This window comes from Mycetomoellerius zeteki, unplaced genomic scaffold, assembly GCF_001594055.1.
Source record: "Mycetomoellerius zeteki isolate Tzet28-1 unplaced genomic scaffold, Tzet1.0 scaffold301, whole genome shotgun sequence".
NCBI classification, from domain to species: Eukaryota; Metazoa; Arthropoda; class Insecta; order Hymenoptera; family Formicidae; genus Mycetomoellerius; species Mycetomoellerius zeteki.
Genome location: NW_017257285.1, coordinates 220,882 through 242,247, shown reverse-complemented (window position 1 = coordinate 242,247; position 21,366 = coordinate 220,882). Strand labels below are relative to the sequence as shown.

General features: G+C 35.6%; 1 protein-coding gene across 2 annotated transcripts in view; it reads left to right on the top strand.

The window, feature by feature from the left end:
• Positions 1–2,594: 2,594 nt before the first annotated feature.
• LOC108724507 (mucin-4) overlaps positions 2,595–21,366 on the top strand; it is a 68,331-nt gene continuing 49,559 nt past the window's right edge. For both annotated transcript variants that reach the window (XM_018450927.1, XM_018450926.1), the window contains exon 1: positions 2,595–2,897. In XM_018450927.1, coding sequence (XP_018306429.1) covers positions 2,784–2,897 — 114 coding nt within the window. In that variant the 5' untranslated portion in view covers positions 2,595–2,783. The remainder of the gene's footprint in view (positions 2,898–21,366) is intronic.

Sequence of the window (21,366 nt, the reverse complement as noted above, 5' to 3'; positions counted from 1 at the left end):
ACAATCAAATATGAGAAGAATAATTGACTCTGATTGGTCAATTTTCTACGACTTAAGACCCCACATTACGTTAGGCGTTATCTACAATATGCGAAGTAAGCTTGGTTTAAGAAGTAAGAATAAGAAATTGACCAATCACAGTCGATTATTCTTCTTACAATCGACTTACTTCTCATATTGTAGATAACGCCTTAGGCCGGAATCAGACTACGCATTGAAGATTGAGATTAAAGATTGAAATTTGACCAATGAGGGCAAAGGAATTTTAGCTCCTATTGTTTTGATTGGTCAAATTTCAATCTTTCAATCTCAATCTTTGGCTATGTTTACACCGTGCATTTAGGCCGCGACCTATACAATATGTGTCCTTGTTTATTCTGTAAGTTAAACAAAGACATCTATCGTATAGGTCGCGGACTAAGCGCACGGTATAAACGTAGCCTTTAATGCCTAGTCTGATTCCGGCTTTATGCGTCGTCTACAATACATGTGAATAAGAAGTAAGAGTAAGAAATTGACCAATCACAGTCGATTGTGAGAAGAATAATCGATTGTAATTGGTCCATTTCTTACTCTTACTCCTTAAACCAAGCTTACTACGTGTATTGTAGACGGGTCTTTACAGACGCAATATCTAGTAACTTTTGCAGACATCCAGTGCGAATTACGGATTACGAATTGTATGTGACGGCACCCTATAAGACATCTTTTCGTTTTGCTCAGGGTAGCGATCATGTAACTTTTTCCCTATAGGGCGGAAACGTGAAAAGGGAAAATTTTTTGTATGCATGTGTGTATATGTACGAACATACATACATAAAAATTTTCACTTTTCACGTTTTCGCTCTAGCAAAAAAGTAAATATTTATTAAATATTATTAAATATATATTAAATTACAAAAATGAGCAAATTCACTGGACCAATAAAATTATAAATATTTTAATAAATTCGTTCACTTTTTTAAAACAATTTTCACCTTATTCGAAGATATACAATATAATACTCTCCCGCAGACGATAAAAAAAACCCGGCTTTCGCGCTCGGCACGTCCCTGCGTGGCGCTCTCGCACGGAATACGCAACACGCAAGACGCACACAGCCGGATACGAAAGACGTGTCGCGGTGCGGCGCGGGGTGGCGCCAGTTCCGCTCGCACGCGCGCAGCGCCCTCGCGCACTTACACCCATGTACGCGCGTGCGTTTCACGTTCCGCGATTCGCGTATCGCCACTGTATCCCCGAAAAAGATGGCCGCCACGAAAGCGTACGGTGGTGATGTTGACGTTGTCGTTCGCACCGAGGTCGCGTCACGTCCTCGCGTAGCGTGAAAATAGCCGTGCGTGCGTGCGTACGTCCGCGTACGCCGTCTGGATCGTGTTGTTGTGCATCGAGCATCGTCGCGGGCGACGAACGGACGTGAGAGAGAGCGAGAACGAGAGAGCGAAGGTGGTGGCCCGTTGATCCCGTCAAGTGCCGTAAGATTCTCATCACCGGACAATTGCACACGGTGCAGTTCTCAGACGTGTCTCTCTCTCCCCCTCGGTGTTTCCCGACGACGGTCAACTACGGAACGTCCAGGGAAAACGAGTGAGCGAGTGAGACAGAGATAGAGAGAGTGTGAAAAAGGACGAAGGAAGGTGAGACGGACAGTTAGTTAAAAAGAGAGACAGTGAGCGAGAGAGAGAGAGAGATAGACAGCAGACAGACCGACAGACAGAGATAACGAGTGTTCCAACTCGTATACGTGCCCGTCGCGAGTGAAAACGTAGCTCGGAAACAATCGCACTTTTCGTGAAAAGAGAAACAGGGGAAGAAAGAGACAGAGAGAGAGAGAGAGAGAAAAAGAGAGTGAGAGAGGGAGGCAGAGAAAGGGATAGCAAGATCGTACGATTGAAGCTGCTCTGAGAGACAAGATCAAGACGACGAGAACGGACGAATGAGTAAAGAAAGACGAGAATAATCAGCAGGGAATCGTAATCGCCGGGCCGCTGGCGCGTGGAAAGAATCCGACGAGGGAGAAACGAAGAGCGACAGCGCGTGGGGGAGAAAGGAGGAAAGACGGAGAGAGAGAGAAAGAGAGATACGCGTACGTCGAGTGTGTTTCAACGTCGCGCTTTAAAGCTCCAGCCAAGTCATCGTGTTCGTGGGTGGTTTCCCCGCGAGTGAAACAAATGCGTGCGCGTTGTATGCGAGCTACGAGGCCGTCAACGAAGTGCGTCGCTACCGCTGTCGTCGTCGCTGTCACTGTCGTCACGTCGCCGTGCCATCTCGTTGTCGTGCCAGCAGCACCGAGCAGCCGTCGCCGTCACCGTCAGCGTTACAACCGCTCGCTTTTACGCGCGATCGGAGCCTTCTTGTCAACCGAGGGACGGCCATATTAATCCGTCGCCACCACCACCACCGCCACCGCCGCCGCCGCCGTCGTCGTCGTCGTCGTCGTCACCGGAGTACTAGTGCTTCCTAGTGCGCCTACCGGGGCCTCGTGACGAGTCATCCGGCGAGTGTTTCTCTCCCGGCTTCTTTCCCCCCTCCGCACCCCCGTAACCGTCGTTCGGGTGCCGTGCGTGCGTGCGTGCGTGCGTGCGTGTGTGGGTGGTGTGCCGACGAGGTCGCGAGGACCCGGGTTCTCCCTCGGAGCCTTCTCGGTTTTCTCGGGGTTTTTTTTCCCTCCGCCCCTCTGCCACAACCACGCCGGATGACGGCGCGTGTACGTGGTGCGTGCGGCACGGTACCTGTGTGTACGACGAGCGGCATAGTCGACGAGGTGCGTTCCGTGCCGCCTCATGTCTACGAATCGTCTTCGTCGCACGGAGACACCACAGCGGCTCGCCACCCCCGTGTCTACCCCTACCTCCGGCAGCAATACCACCCTTCCTAGGCCCTATGGTAGCCACACGGTGAGTACACCCTGCACACGTTTTCCAATGCTCGCGCTGCGCGCTACCGCTACCGCCGCCACTGTCGATCCTTTGCGACCTGGACAACGCGAGCGTTTTGATGTAACCTCTTTTTCCCTCATGCCTAAGTGTATCGTAAATGTATGTACGTATATACACAGCACCATTGATACCGACTCGAGATGACGCGCGACGTAACGCGTCGTAACGCGACGTCGTATTTATGGATGCACGAAGCAGAGCTCGTTCGTGTTGATAAGCGTGTCTGTAGAGTTTCAGGATACGTGACCGCCTCCCGTATATGTCTAGGATGACGTTTTTATTAAGGACGGACAATAACGAGGTTCTATATGCGCCGTGCGACCTCTTTCCTTATATGTCTATGGATGTGTGGAGTGACGTTGCTGCCTGCTGATGTTGATACGCGTGATATTCACACACGTGATACGATCTTCCCTTTGAATCATTTCTTTGGCTGGATTCAACAGAGAAAGCAGCATTGCAACTGTTGTAAAATATTTTGATATGATCTTGGTGTCTCTTCTTCTTCTTCTCACTGAATCTAAATGTATAAACTAATCATTAAAAAAAATTTTACAATAGTTGCAAAGCTGCTTTCTCTGCTGAGTGCAGCCAATAACCGCATCCAGAATGTTTATTTTGAAATTATTGGAAATTTTTTGATTCACTGATTGGACTTATAGATGTAATGTTCGTTTCTACCAATATAGTTTTACTTTAATTTCAGTTTAACTTACTCTTCATCTTTTTCTAACTCTTAGAATTAAAAAATGATGAAGAATTAGTTGAACCGAGATTAAAGTTAAACTAAATTAGTAGAAATGGGCGTAAAGAAGTAGTCCTACCTTAGTGAAGAAGAAAACTTCCGGTTATGAAATAAACATTCTGCTGAACGCGGCCATTGACGCAAGGCGTTTACACGTGTTATCATTGATAAATTTTATTTGTCGTATGAGAAATCTTTTCAAGCCCTTTCATTGGCTACGGAATAGAGTTCCCGAGTTCTCCAGAAATTCTCTTATAGCCAATCGACATGAGGGTCTTTTTATCAAGAAATATAGAATGCTTTTTTCATTTATGGCCAATTTCTCTATTTCTAGATAACTTTGGGAGATAATCTCATTGATGAATGAGATATTTAGGGGATATCTAGAAGATATCTCATGGATAAAGTTATCTTGAGATGAAGAAATTGGCTACTAATGACACAGGTCCACACAAATGTCGTTTTATCTTAGCATTCCAGTGATAGAACGATACTTGTGTCGACTATGTGTCATCAAATGGAAAGTATCCATTGATGATACAGTGGCTATGCTCAATTTAGGCACTCATGCGTTGTAAGCTTCGTTCTATCTTTATCATTCATTAATCATTGCATGCGAAAGGAAAAAAAAGTGAAGCTTATAGCGCGTGAGCGGCCAAACCGAACGCAGTTGGTGTAGCACAATGAGTCATTACTTCCTTGTTTATCAATGTTAAGATGAAATGATTCATTGAAGGCTGCGGCATAAAAAAGGCAGTAAGATGTAAATCAGTCGATCACAATGAGAGGTAAAGCAATAACGTAAACAGTAGGAAATCCAAAATATTGATTTACTTCTTATGTCTTACATTCTTAAATTTTTTTTGTGCCATAAGCCGGTGTTTATCTCGGTTTTTATATTTAAGACTGTCTTAAGTACAGCGTTAAGATGTTATATAAATCAATCGTACAGTGTTAAATTCGTAATGTCAAATTATATCCAATTTGACTTATTTTTAATCACTTCTATAGGTCACATTATTCCTAATATATCGTTTTAATTAAATTTAATTTAATTTAACTAAAACAATAAAGTTAAATAATTTAATTTAAGAAAATGTATTAAATTTTAATTATTGAATATTATTTAATATAATATAATATTATATTAAAAAATTCTATTTATTGGTTACTAAGCATGTGTTAATATAGACGTCGTTTTACGTTGAAATTAACCACAAAAATGGATTGACTTACATTTTGAGAGACACGGAAGTTAAAAATAACAAAATATTACTTAAGCGATATAATGTTACTTGAAAGGATTGGGTTACCATTGCTCCTTTGATATTTAATGCGTAGAACCGTATTGCATCTTAAGACTTTACTGTATCTTAAGACAATCTTGAAATAAGAACCGACTAAGAATACCGGTCATAGTTTTCACATTGTGTTACTTTGCTAGAAAGCATCCATTGTCGTACGACAAATGAAATATCAGCTTAAAATCTCGGAGGTATACGGAATAATGTTAATGCTGTCCAAATGATATTGATTGGACATATTGAGATTTCGGTCAACATGAGCTGCTCTTTAGGCATCTGTAAGATAGACAGAGCGACATCCTGGGCTCGTTCCTGTTGATTATGCACATTGAGATGTCTCGCGATGTAATCTCTTCCTTCTCTGTGCGTTCACATGAAGCCAGCCTTTACGTTTGTCAATGTTGATTAGACGTATTGAGGTGTCATGCCGTGTAACCTTCGTGCCGACATATTCATACTTATACAGAATAAGACATTAGAACAATATTGATTGGATATATTGAGACTTCGAGCGGCGTAACCTCTTCCCTTGTGCATCCATAAATACACGGAATAGCATTCGCACTCTTGTTAATGCTAATGCTTACGTGTATAAACATTCAGTCGTCTGTATAACTTTTCAAATTCGAATTATTCTTTACTTTAGATTTCACATTTGTTGAAGACCCAAGAGCATGAAGGAGGAAGCTGTTTACATCCTTTTTACATACTTTTTTTCTTATTCATATTTTTCTTCATGTTTTGAGAAGCATTTCGGTGTATTAGTAATTAAATACGTAACAGGCCTAATTTTTCATTTTTTGGTTAACTTGTGGTTAGATTTAATAATTAATTTGATGATGATAATGTAAAAATTGTATTTTTCTATGATTAATCACTCAACTGATGATTTTGTAGTAACTTTTAAAATTACCATAAAATTATCAGTTTAATAATTAATCATATCTATAAAAACACAATTTTTACATTATCATCAAATTCAATAAGGTTAAATTTAAATTTTTAGACACAATTGAAAAGTACAAGTAATACGAACAAGGAGAATAAGATATTTTAATCTATCAAAAACCTTCATATTCTGGTATACACAATTTCTGATAGATTAAAATCTGTTATTCTCTGTTTCTATTTTGCCTGTGTTTTTCAATTATGGATATATATATATATATATCTTATATGTATCTCAGGTTTTAGTCATAAGTCCACCAGAAAATTAAAAATCGAGCCACATAGAAATATCTTTTCATTACATTATTCTTAGGCTTGCTTTTTTTACCGGAGTGAATATTATAAAACAGAATAATGAGATGCAATATATATTTTGTTATTATTTTATTTATAGAGAAAGTGCAATGTTTTATGGTAAAAAACTTTATAGATTTTTTTTAGTTATTATTCGTTTATTTTGTTAAAATAATCTTATGTGAATTTTATTTGTCACGTATTTTTTTTAGGACAATTTCTAAAGATATAGAAGCTGCAATATGTTCACTCGGATAATGAAAGTGAATATATCATTAGACTCGAAAAATATTTAGTACAGTAATATGTAAAGCTGTCTTTTATTCAGAAAGTTGGACGTGTGCGATCTCACGTATCAAAGGAATATTAGATCGTTGATACATCTCGAGTCCACTCTTTTGTATACGAGATATCTTAGAGAAGATTCTGCACACTATTGCAAGAATATATTCTCAAAGGAATTGATCTTTTTCTACCAAGCTCTATACCTAATACTTGCAAATTTTTAAATCTCCATTTAAATTATTTAAAATATAATCTTTGGAAATAAAACTCAGGGAATCTCTGACTCTCAGAATCTTCGAGAATCTGAAAATCTATAAATCAAATTTCAAGGATATTTTCAGCCTTAGATTTAATTTAGTACGACTATTTTAACACTTTTATAATTTTTTAAATACAAACTCCGTCATTGTAAATGGAGAATAGAAAGTTTTACTTTAATGTTTGAAATGGATTTTTACTTTTAAATACCAAATTACAGTAGTTTATAAAAATATAAATCATTTCTGTCTATAAGACAGTAAATATTATTTTGTATCGGATATCTCATATATGAATTTGTACATAACCATATTAGTAAAGTGAACGCCATAGATCAACATTGTACGATATATTTCGTAAACATATCATATCATTGATATCATCGGGTGTTTTTGTTCGCCTACGCATGTCTTCGTTTTTTTCATTCTTTTTTTTTTTACGAACGCATAAGAGAGATTGTGCTCGACGATTAATCATTCTCCTTCCGACACCCCGGCCTCTTTAATACCGCGTGCGTCCCACTGCACCATTTGCCCTTTTACTTTAATTCACGGTGACGAGGGTACGCTCCCTCTTAGCGTCATTGTTTTTGACTTCGTATAATATATTTCTTACACCAGCGTAAACTTTATAATTGAATATATAATTATCAAGAAATAATACACGTGTAAGCATAATGCACGTGTCGATATAAATATCAAAACTTGAGTCTTGAATTAAAAATAATTAAACACAAAGTGAAAAACGCTACATTCGGTCAAGGTATATATTTGTATAACTTTCTTAAACAATATTAAATAAACAATATTAAATGAAAATCGAATATGGGGGCGTTTTCTATTTTTTTGTGTTTATTTGTGTTTAATTTCATCGCTCGATTTTCACTTAATATTGTTTATTTACGTCTTGAAAAAATATCTTTCCTATTTATACTAGTTATTGTGATTAATATTATCACGTCTTGGTGCTCGAATTTGGAAAACGCCTCAAATTTGGGAGATTCGAATTCCAATCCCGACTGAGGTAATTTTTCGCAATAAATTATTTAAAAGATTTTAAAAGATAACTTAAGCATCTCCTTAGCATCAATAATAATAAACTGCTTGTCAATTTAATATTACTGATGCTAGTAAGCATCTTTTAATATTAATGATGCATTATTAAATTATAATGTTACTATTTCAGCTTCAATCTAAGACCGTGTTTCAAGATTGACAAATAATCGACGCATAGTTTACTTGAACTGGAAATTTATAATAACAAAAAATATTATAAGCACGAAAGTCCTCTTTAATCGAATATGGCGTATTCCACTTATTTATGTTTAATTTTATTGGTCGATTTTCACTCAATATTGTTCAAAAAGAAATTGTTAAAACATATATTCTTTTTAATTCTCCCACAAGTCTTTTCTTCATTAAATTCTATTTTTCTTTGTTAAATACAATTTTATCGGGAGGGTATACGACTTTTTTAATACCATGAATTATTCTATCAAGAAAAAAAATAGAAAATACGATATATATGTGTATAAAAGAACGAAGAAGACTTTTATTTTCGCGAGTGTGGCATTAACTATTTCCACCACGTACCGTGCATTTTAATCCCAAGCTGCGCCGCCCTGGCAATTAGGAAGAATTACTCGGGATCTGGCGTTCTCCGCTGTAAATACCTGCAACATCGCGTTGTTTTAATACAGCAGCCGCGGCGAGAGGAACACCCGGCGCGGAATGGCGGAAATAAAACACGTGGTATTAATTTATCGATATGTGTTTTGCTATTGATTCCGTTATTGTCGCCAATCATTGCGTGCGATGCACGATTGTTCCGGGTAGATAAACGTGCGAGGCAATTATGTTTTTAGTGCGAGAAAAACATAAGCGAAATGAATGTCGCGTTTCACGCGTTTTTCAAATCCCTCGTCGCATGTTCGTTGGGCAAGCACAGTAAAAATACAAGAGTGATTTTACATTACTGATAAAGAGGGAGAATTCTCTCTCTCTCTTTTTTTTTCTGTCTTCCGCCTAAGTGGATTAATTAGTACAGCATAAACAGTATAAAATAAAATACCATATAAATACGAGTATAATGTAACATACGAAACAGCAAAGTTTGTATATGTGTGTGCTTGTGTCTGAAGTTACAAAGCAAAGATGGTTTCTCAGAGAATTCTAGTTAGGTGGTTAACTGGCTTTCTTCTTCAAATCAGCAATTCAATTAAGCACTATCGAAATTTAAAAGATTCGTGACCGCGAGGGATTGCATCATTACGTTTTCAATTGAAATGAACTGATAAATTAATCATACGACAGTCATATTTATGACTAAAACATGAGGATACACTAAAACGAAACTGCGCAGCCCATTGAATTCATGTCGGGACGAATAGCGACGCTTCAAGGTAATATAATATTCGGTCTGAGAGTAATTATTGGCATCGGAGATTAAGCGGCATTAATAGAACGGCGGTGGCAAAGCCGAGCATTGTTTCTGTATCCCTAATTACTCTCGGTGCTCTGAACCAGGAACGCGACTGTACAATGCGAGAATCGCCATATTACATGTTTCGTTACTTTTTGCATATTACTTCTTTCGTCTTTCTCTGTCTGACCTTTTTCGAAGATATATCTTGCTTCAAATACAAGAAATACCTCGTAAAAAGCCTCGTAAAATAAAAAAGAAGCCTCATGAAACATAGATTCTACAGCAATATGCTATTAATAAAAAATGAACACAGCCTTTGACTGTGAAACTTGAAGTAAATTTTTGTTAAAAAAAAGTAATTTATAAACGTCTCTAAAGATAACCAAGTAAAAAGAACAGAAATAATTCAATTCATGATTTAGTTCTGCGTTCTGTGTCGCATTTGTATACACATTGAGTAAGTTCCACAGTTAAAATAGCTTATACAGTTGAGCGAAAACAACGTCGAGGATTATGCAGATCGTCGTGGATTATTGCTTGAATATATCGGAAACTGCGAAGGGCTAAATATAACTGCTATCGATATTTTATTACGACGGTGGTTTGTTTTTACGGGAGCGTGTGATCTCACATTTATAGATATTACTGACTGATAATCGAAGAAAATTGATGAATAAATCCGAGCGTGTAAACTCCGACTGCTTTATCTTATCATAACGCTTTATAATCTCACTGTACGATATAATAGTATTATTCCGACGATATGCAGTTATAACAATAACTTGTGAGTTTCCCTGCAGAATTAGAATCCGTGAGGGCAGTGTTGCTATACAACGCTATATATTTGCGGTGTTTAAAAGTTTGAGTTTGAAGTTAAACTGCTAAATATTAAAGTTAAATGAGCTCTAATTAATTCTGTCTCTTCCTTATGTCATTTCTAAACAGAAATAAAGGAAGAAATTTTCGTATTTTTTTTTTCTCGTATGAAAACGTCAATTAGTATATTTATTTATCGTATAACGATTTATTAATTGGATACAATTTATTTTAATGTCATGTAATAACATCTTGTTTGCGTCCGATAAATATTCATCCTAAATGTCTACATTAACGAATACGATTTTATGTTAATTTCAACATCTGTCAAATAATAATTGTACATTATATAACAATAACGCAGTAGCGAGTGAACATAATATTTCCATACGATATTTCTATAACATTCTAAACGTGAATTTCACGATTGATATGGGAATCTATATTCGCAGAGGCAAACTATTTTGTGCAACAATGTTTATAATGCAATAATTTTGCAACGGGTACATTGCGTACGTTGCGTAAACGCGTTGGCTCCAACGTGTAAGCGCGAGATAACTACCTCGAAATATCTCTGGAAAGAATTCCCGCAATTAAAACTGTAGCTATACCCCGCTAGTGTGTGATTCACGAGAGGAATTTTATTATTCTCGACGTTGGTGAATAGAAAAGCCATTTTACAGTTTCCGTTTTATTAACTCGGACAATATAAAGTGTCAACGACACTTTATAATACAGCGGAGTTCGAGTGCATTTATCGCCACTAGTGATGTGTAAATCTATTTTTATACTTTTTGTGAAATGAATGATCTTGGCCAGAGTTTTACCGTAAAAATTTCTGGAAACTCAGAAATTATCATATTTCTTTATATACTTATTAGTATGAAATAATCATGAAAAGTTATTTCATATCGACTTGTGATATGGTATCTTTTTTAGAAAATAGTAAATTAAAATCGAATAATAAATTGCTTGACAATTTGTTAGCAATTCGTCATGATTTTCTAAACTACCAAAGTTAAATGAATTTTGATATGACGATTTTTATTTTTTTAGACATCCGATATATTATAATTGTATATATGATTTTATTTTAACTCTGCGAGTTTATTTTAATTAATTTCATTCTGGAATTAAATAAGTATCATGAGAAGCTTTTCTAAGCCATTCATATTATTACGATATTTCATCAGCGGAAACAATTTAAGTTAATTCCATTGTTCGTCAATGTTGAGTTTGCTTTATGTTGGAATCGAGTAGTTCATTTCGGAACCTCTGGCTGGAAAATTTAATGCTTGTTTATTAGCCGACGAGCGCATGTGTGTAACATCGTCGAACGATTATATAACGCATCTTGCTGGCTCATCATGTTAGTCATAGGTTTACACAAAAACTGTTAATGGGCTTTCCTGCTCGCGGCAGCCTCCGTCGAATACACGCGTTAAAATAGTACTTTATCACTTTCCATTAGAAAAGTTATTAACCGGGAATAGTAGTATGATTTTTCACAACGTGAAACGAGCGGTGTAATCGATCACCCCGAGATTCAAATTCGTTTTGCACCTCCTCTTCAAAGGTTCAGATGTTTTTCTGATTGATGCGTGTTATTTCAGAATAATAGATATTTTTTTATTTTATTATATATTTTACATATATACAGGGTGAGTAAAAAATCCCGGACCGGTGAAATATCTCGAAAACTAAGCATTTCCGAAAGAGATGTTTCCTATAAAAGTTGTAGGGTTTTAAATGATCTATTCATTGATCTGATTAGTCTGACCTTGGATGATGTTGCCAAGGTCAGGTCAAGGTCACATCGATTTTTTTAAATCACACTAGGCACACCTTATTTTTGATTCCAGAATCTAATAGCTGGTGTCAAGAGCTTTTCAAAACACTACAATTAAGTTATTTTTCATGCTATTAGAGTCTGGCATCGAAAATAAGGTATCCCATTGAAAAAAATCGATTTGACCTTGACCTGACGTTGGTGACGCCACTTAAGGTCAAATTGATGAGATCAGTGAATGAATAGATCAATTAAAACTCTACAACTTTTGTAGGAAACATTTCTTTCGGAAATGCTTAGTTTTCGAGATATTTCATCGGTCCGGGACTTTTTACTCATCCTGTATATATTTATAAATTTCTAAATATTTAAAATTTTTTGCTAATGAAAAAAGATTATTTTTCCATCTTCGCGGTAATGAATACATCAGATATTCTCTTATATAATTATTTCTATTTTTATATGGGATAACGTCCTAATTTATTTTAAGAATATTTCTCATTTTTTGTCTTTTTTTATCCTCGAGTTAATTTAGAATTTTAATTGAATTTTTTAAAGGCTTCTTAAGTATATATAACATTGATTAGCACAGTTTGAAAGGATGAGGTAATGTACATTTGTGAAAAATATTTTTCGAGAGAGAAATTAAATTACGTATTTGGCGATTAAACATCTGCATGTACGACGCATTGTTTACTTTCCTCAATTTCGTCGCATACAAGTTTCCGTATGGTTTACGTACTTGGCGCTTCTTCGTTCGTGCAGCTCGAGACTTTGTCTGCTGTTGCTTAGTAACACAATGCAGCGCATGATTCCACCTATGTCACTAAGATGTACTCGCGTTAAAGTGCATCCGGGACGAACTACAAATACATTCTGTAGTTTAACTATTCGCGATATAATTGGTTTGCTAAAAGAGAATACGGAGGTGGATGAGAGACAGATCATTCTCATTTATTATTTGTGAGTAACATCGCGTTATTTTAGACTTAAATGACAAACAAGTGCCATTATTTATTCCATTAATCTACAAGGAGTCCTTCATTTTAAATAACGTACACCTTGCCAGCTGCTGTGTATCTCGTCTTAACATTTCTGTTAACAAAATTTACTTCAAATTAAATTAAAATGGTGCCAAGTTCATTTTTCGCAATTTGATCACTATATTCTATAAAAAAATCACAAAAATTTTCTATACGTCACATAAATACCACTCTACCGTAAAAATTTTGTAATTCTTTATAAAATCTTTACAGAAATCTAATTTAATAGACACTGGTCAAGTTAATATTGGAAATTACTTATTTTAAACATTAACAAGTATAAATAAGTGCTTTTAATATTCAAATAATTAATTATTTTTTCGTATTAAATTTCTATAAAGGAAATATGAGGAAATATTATTTATATTTCCACTCACAAGGAAACTATTGCTACATTGCAAGTGATATCAAAAATATATTACCAGTCGTAAGATTAAATTTGAAATAGATATTCTAGGTAATCAAATCTTGGGATCCTAAATTTTGTACCTAACTTGGAGTAGAACATATTTGACCATTTCAACCTGTTGTTAGATATAAAGTATCTCGAGAACAATTTTTGAAAAAAATGTTTCAAAGAAAAATTGTAGGGTTTGAAGACGAACATCAGATGAGTGACGTTTGTGAAGTTAGCATCTCATCATTAAAATTCCATAGTTCTGATTAGAGTTCCCGCTTCCTTTACCAATAAGGTGTTGGACCCAAAAATCTAAGTAGCTAATTTGATGGCCTTCTTCAAACCTTACAATTTTTATTTGAATTTTTTAAGAAATGCGTTGTTCTCGAGATATTTGTATCTAAGTTAAAATAATCAAACATGTTCAATCCATACTAGAATCCCAAAATTTGACTATCTAGAATACTTATTTCAAACGTGATCTTTCGTAACATCTTTAATAACATTAGTTTTTTTCAAAATCACTTTTGCACGTGTTTCCTTGTCAGAGTTGTGAATCACTGCTTTCAGAGGGATGTTTCTTCAGTGCGTTTCTTAGCAATAGCATGGAATACGCGATTAGTTACACGAGGCGTTCTCGCATGCGGCCACACTGACTTCGTAAATACGGTTCTTGTTAGACCAGTCGTGTGTATATCGCACACACGTATCGCGATACGCACGATACTGTGTGCATATGTTATCCGGCAAAGGCAAGTAGCAAGATGAGAGAGAGAGAGAGAGAGAGAGAGAGAGAGAGAGAGAAAGAGAGAGGATAGACACGACTGCCGCTATCTCGTTTGGACGAACGACATCCGACTCTCAAATCACAAATTCCCTTATCAAAAACGAGATGAATTTTCGTGCTTCGAAAATATTTACGTGTTATTAATAAGAAGGCAGGATTACATCATCGCGTTCGGAGAACTTTAAATGAACCATATACCTCGCTTTTCCACGCTCTCATATTTTAGCCGCCTGTGGCACAATATTCGTGTTTATTTCGCGCGAAATCCAGTCTGCGAGTTAAAGCGAACGAAAATTTTGCTGTAAAAGAAACGAGACACTACCGTGTCTCCAGATTACAATATTTTTTAAATTATTGACGCAAATGATAAAAATGCGAGGAGCGACAATAACCGTTATTTTATGCAAACATACTTGCCCATTGAGACTTTCTCGTGGAAAGAAAAATGTCGATATGATAAAAGAGTTTTTACTCGATCAATCTTCGATCTTGGATCTCTCGGGAATCTTCGACAGCCGTTGATGTACTTCTTCCCAAAGTATGCAGTTTCGCTCAGAAGATTCATCCGCCGCCGAAAGTTTTCGCACACATAAGTAACAGACTTTTCGTGCTCGAAAATATCAGACGGGTTCGCGTGGCGGGGGGGGGAGGGTGTCTAGAAAATATATACAATAAGGCATGAATTTTTATACAGTTTGCAAGTAATTTATTTTTCTATTTTTTTTTATAGTTGATTTTTCAGATTTTATTATATTCTATTTGCTATTTGTATTCTATTATTCTATAATATTCTATAAATAATTTTTATTTCTTTTCTCTACTATCGTAAATGTTACAAAGAAAGAGAAAGATAGAACTTTGAAAAGAGAGACGATAAAGTTATTGCACGAATAACTTTATCCGACAGTCGATTAAAGGGGAAGAAATCAGGCGTTAGGAAATGAAATTAAAGCCCTGATTAGTAAACTATCGACTATTGCTGCGCTGAAGAAGTTCGGGATAAGCTTCAAAATTACCAACGTAAAGTGAAAGGATTAATCAGGATTGCCGGGTCGTGCCTCGAAAGTTTCACTAAATTTCCGAGTTCCTCGAGAAAACAGGATCCTGTCTTTCTCCTCCTTCTGTAAATTTAATCAGATATGATATCGTTTTAATCTCACTGTACAAAGTGGAAATGTCGACGCAATTTAATTAATGAAATGTCGCGTGTGTCTTGAATCGAACCACGATATATAAAGCATATAAAATGTTTGGCATTGACATTCGTGCTCGTTGACGTTTCTCACCAAGAATCGTTCTACATGTTTGAAGCATGTACGTGACATGTCTGCGACGTAGTCAGCAAAGACGACTTCTTTATTGCGGAAAAAGCCGCAAGCTGAACGCGCGAAGTGGCAATTCGTAAACCACAACTGTTTTTAACGGAATATTTTTGAGAAAAATATTGCTGTTTATACATATAGTTCTTTTCACTCTTGAAAAATGTCAGAGCGTGTTTCTTTTTACTTTGTTTTATATACTTGAATAAATGTAACGTTCGTGCGAGATAGGTATTCTAATCTTCTATAAGGACAGTGACTTCATTTTAACGCGACTCATTTCTCTCATGGGATATATTACGAGCGTTTGCGAATTTTTATCACAAAGGTAGGTATATTTAGCATGGATTTTACGTGACATATGTACTTCGTGTAATATTACCCAAAAAAGGATTGGAAAAAGTGGATGTTTGAAATGTCAAACTTTATTTTTAAAAAAGTTATAATTTATATATATATATATATATTTATTTAGTTCGTTTGACAACATATTTATTGCACTAAAGGCAACACGCTGTAATAAAGAGGTAAAAAATGCAACCGATTGGGATTTTCAATTAAAAATCTATACACTAAAAAATTTTTTTTTTTAATTTAAGTAATAAAGAGATAAAGAATGCAACCGATATGGATTTTCAATTAAAAATCTATACATTAAAAAAAATTTTCTAAATCTAAGTAATATTTTTTTGAATAGTACTAAGTATATTTTTTATTGCAAATAAATATTTACTAAACGTAAACATAAATGTTTACTTAATACTATTCAAGAAAATATTAGTATTTAGAATTAGGAAATTTTTTCTTCAGTGCACATTTTCTGCAGTTAAACAAAATATATTTGTTTCACAATTTATATACAACGTCATACATTATATTATAGATCTATAAATAAATTACATTTGTTATATATATGTACGAAATGTAAAATAGTTACCTTTCTTTTTGCAAATCAAATTTCCGGTCAGCAGTGGAAAGGTCGGAAAACTCCGGATACTTCTGATATCGCAGTCTCCTATCTCCTACTGTATAAGCACAAGTGAAAATAAGATCGCAAGCTCACAGTCGGAAGGTCGTATATATCGATTTCTATGGAAGCGAGAGTTTTCGCAGCCGTAGCACTGTTTTTCCCTCGTAAATACAGTTTTATTCCAACATGCGCGGAAATCACGTCGGGACGAATTTCTAACGACGCTCATAAAATCACCGAAGTTACACAAAGAACGTGTGCATACGAGGAGGGGAGGGGGGGAAGGTGGGAAATAAAATTCCCGTAAGAACATGCTCTCGATAAATTGACATGGCACTTTCGAACGTACGGCGCGCAGAAGATCGCGGATGCTTCTCGGTCTGATTACTTCCGACAGAACTGCTTCTCTCGCGCATTTTTACCCTCGTGATTTTTCATCGACTGCACACCGACGCCGATTTCATTTATTTTTCAATCTTGTTTCGTCGACGCGCTCGTTTCACAGCGCTTTATGGCAATCCCCGCCCCGCCGCACGCGACGTCTTGGGCGCGGAAACGCAATTTTATTTTCATACAGATACCTTTCCCTCCATTAAGTTATTTACGTAGCTATATATAAATGCAATTTTGACTCAAGTAAATTGAAACAAAGTGCCGCGTTTAGCCTTGAATTACTACTCATCAGAAGTGCATTTTTCGCGCTTTATAAAACGAGACAGATTTTAAATCACATTTTACTTCATTTAACTTCTTTTATCCGACTGTTTCAATATAACCAATTTACTTTTGATAGCTTAATTTTTATCAGTATCTTTCAATTATTTTTAATACAATTATTGAGAAATGTATACCTATCTAACTAATGAATTTGTGTAATGTTATACGTTCAATATATAAAATTTTTATTGTAATTAACGCTATTAATAATCATCGCCATTTGATGCTTTGCATAATTTGTTTAAAGCCGGAACACATTGCGCATATAAACGCGTATCCGATCCACGTAAATGATTGTACATTTTGAAAATGTTTTACGTTATTAATTGCGCGAGCGATCAAATTTTCAATAAAATTACACAGACCGCCGAAAATGGTTGAACGAAAATCGTTTTCGTACAAGCGGTATGTTCGGATAAACAAAATATTTCTCCTATTTTCGAGCGAACTTTCGAAATCATAAATTTTTCAGAAAGACAAGAGACCTGATCGGTAGTGCGATCCGGGTCCGGTAATTGCATTTTTACTCGTCTGCAGGAATCTTTTTTCCTCTCTTGAGCATCCACATACACGACACACATAGGCATACACAGATACGCGAATACATTCTATCCGTAAGACAACCACTCTTTTATTGCTTCAATAAGAAGTACAGAGAACCAAAGAAACGAGACGCAGTATATTCGACCCAATATTCATCAGACAATTTCGTAAGATTAATGCTTTTGTAACGCAATATTTTATAGTAGAGTAATAATTACCTTACCTACTTCAAGTAATATGAACTTTCATTTGCAAATAAAATCTACCGCGACGCGTTCATTTTTCTCTCTGGCGTGAATTCATATAATTCTCTCGGGATAATATTTTTTTCTCGTGGCAAATGTGGCTATCGATTTATTTTTAATTTTTGTATCCGTTAACTCGAGAAATATCTCTGTTCTAAAAATAGTAAGTGAAATATCACTGCCATGCGTTATATTTCGCTAATTGGAATTCTATTACGAAAGCATGGAGAGATTATTTTTTTTAAAATATCATTCGCGATGCAATTCGTTTTCAAATTTATTTTTGTACATTTTGCCGTTCAAAATAAAAATCACCGATACAATTTAATTAATGAAACAATGCATAAGTTTGCTAGTGGAATAGACAGAAATACTTAATTTTCCAAATGTAATCGGGGAATCAATTACACTAAGAGTTCATTTTTCAATTCTCTACGCTTCTCTTTTCGCTTGCTAGGAAATTGAATTTATCGAAATAACATTGGATATAATTTTTACTTGAAAATGTCCCAGGATCCCTACAGACCTCGATTACGCTCAGGGAAAGATTAAATAACTCGTATTGCCATAATATTTCTTCGAGAAAATTTGAAAAATCGCACAATTAGGAAAGCCAGTCTAGTCGCTTTGTTTCGTCAGCTTTATCTCTTCCGCTTCATTTTCTTCCAATGGCGCGACTTCTACACCGAGTTTCTCCTTCCTTCGTATAATTTTCTTATCGTACTTCTTTCTTCGCGATTCTATCTTCTTTCATCCTCTTTTGTTCTTGAAAGTCATGGCTTTCGTGTGGGATCGACGACGCTGAAAAAACATTTTAACGTCCCTACTCTGAGATAAAAAAAAAGATTTTTCCGGCTGCACAAATCTTGGAAAGTAGAGAGCGTGAGATTTTGTTATTATATCCGTCAAATGATCGATTATGGAAGGAAGCATCGAACATCGATCAAAATTGAGATTGAATATCTCCAATAAGCGTCGCTGCGTCTACAGAAGGAAACCAAACAGGAAATCGCAAAGGGGAAGGCGGACAAGAAGAGGCTGTATATTAAAGTCCAACCGTATTATTATCGTTCCAGTAACTTCAGGTTTTTGTAAGATTTAACCAGAAAGACGGCAACAGAAGCTGAACCAGGTGGTGCGACGCAACGGGACATTTATTTCTTTGCCGGCACTTTTCAGTTCAGTTCAACGTGAACTTTTTCGATTTCAATTAAAAAGTTACTGCGATTTAACTTTCCGTCGTCCGTCCTGAGCGACCTGGCGGTGGCTTTTGGGATTAAAAAATCCAAAGGCATTTCCTTTTCCTTTTCTCCATCTCTCTTTTTCCTTCGATGCCGTACACATCTCGAATTTTTCGGCGCGCACGGCGATTTTCGACGCTTGCGGTTCATCGAATTTCGATAATGTAATTTTCACGTGTACAATGTGTCCCAAAACGAAACATTAACACTTTATTTTCAGAGTTTCGGTATTGATCGAGTTTCGGTTCTTTTCTTTTAGGAATTTCTGGCCTAAAGAGATGGTTATAAATAGATTAAGCGTCATCTACAATGAGATTTTAAAGCGTAACACTTAAGCTTTAAATTTTAAGCCGTAAGAAATTGGCCAATTATAGTCGATAATTCTTTTCACATTTGATCGTGATTGATCAATTTCTTACGGCTTAAAACTTAAGAACTTAGGTTTTACGCTTTAAAATCTTACTGTAGACGCCGCTTTAGAAGTCTTCACACGAAAAGGACAAGCTTTTGCTGAAATATCTAAAAAATTAGCTTAATACAGATCTGAAAATAATTTTGTTGGACATCAAGATAATTATACAGGACACTTAAATTGATTGTTAGAATATCAAAACTTTTTGCAACATTGCTCACCATACTTGAGATTCCTATACGTAATTATTTTGACAGTTTAATAATATTACTTTCAGATCCATTTCTGGTTAAATTTTTAGATACTTCAGCGAAATCCTTTTTTCCATGCAGACATCTGGCATTTTTTTTTAGAATTTACTGAAAAAAGTTTCTCAAATAGTTTAATGATTATCTTTCACATTCGAAACGATAATAAATTGACCTGAAATTCAGACTGCATAAATGAGTTTTAATTTTAAAGCACCTATTATACCAATGAACAATAAAGATGGTTAAATGAAATGAGAATAAAGTACGAGTAATTACAGCGCGTGTATAACGTAAAAAATTCCAACCGCTGACTGAAAGCAATCTGCGTCTCGAGAATAATTTTTCCAACGAAAAGGATGTTTGAGTAAACCTATATAACAAACTGATGATTGCTTTTCTTTCCGTGTCCTTTCTTCGTGCCTGCAGTCGGAGAGGACGGAACATGCTCCCACAGTTCTTTCAGTCGTTCTTGTCCCACGCTCGAACTATTTTTATTGGATAGGAAAACATGGGACGTTTTGCGAGAGGGTAGACCAGAACCTCGTAGTTGTCAATTCTTAATTGAGCCAAGTGCCATAAATGTCTAATGTACACTTTTTAATTTAGCGAAAAAAACATTGCTAAATTGTCGTATTTTACTAATTTAGATGTAAATTGAATAATTGGTTTAATTTATTTTGATTTAATAAACGCATAATATTAGACAATTATTATATTTCACAATTTAGTTAATTAATTTTGTATTTTACTCATACATGTATTTTATACGCCTACATAATTATAATATAAATTTTTATGATTAATGAAAAAATGAAAAATATAAATTGAACTTTTAATTCTGATTTACGATAAAACGATGGAAAAAAAATATATGAATAAATGTTTTGAGAAACATTTGAAACTTACAAACCGTCGACTGTTTTCGTAAAGTTGTATGCTTTTACGTTGTTGTTGTATATTACGTAAGACGATAATATAAGAGAAAGAAAGAGATAAAGTAGAAAGGAGAAAAAGAGAAAGAAATTCGTTACAGCCGGTGATCGCTAAGAGATTCGTAAATACAGTACTTGAGATTTACGTGTATCCGAGAGCTTTCTACTTTGGGCACATTTGGTTGGTTTAGATCTTACTGAGTGAAATATGAAAGCACCGAATATTAATGGGGACACTCGCGAATCCTAGGCGAGCTAAGGAATATATATGTATTCGAGTTGGAAGATCATGAGAATGTTTGCTTTTCGGTCTCTTAGCGTTTATTCGTGCAACCGACATTACTGGAGCATTTCAAGTACCTCTAAGATAACATTTCCCACAAGCCACTGATATTAATTAATTTGTTTTCCAAAGGTAATATGAAGCAGAAAAAATGATTTGCTTTGGAAAAAAAACCGAGCAGTTCGAAAAGGTCACGCGAGTCCGTTTTTTTTTTAAATAAAATAATCGTGAAAATTGACAAGCCTCTTATCATATCCAATGCAAAAATATTTCATAAATATTAATAAAATAAAATAAACCGACCGATTTTTAATTTATTTTTTACCGATAACGAGAGCATGTTTTGCGATAACCCAAGTTAAATTAAAGCATATACCGCACTATCGACGCTGATAAATTAATTAGCCTTTATCGATCGTGCTGT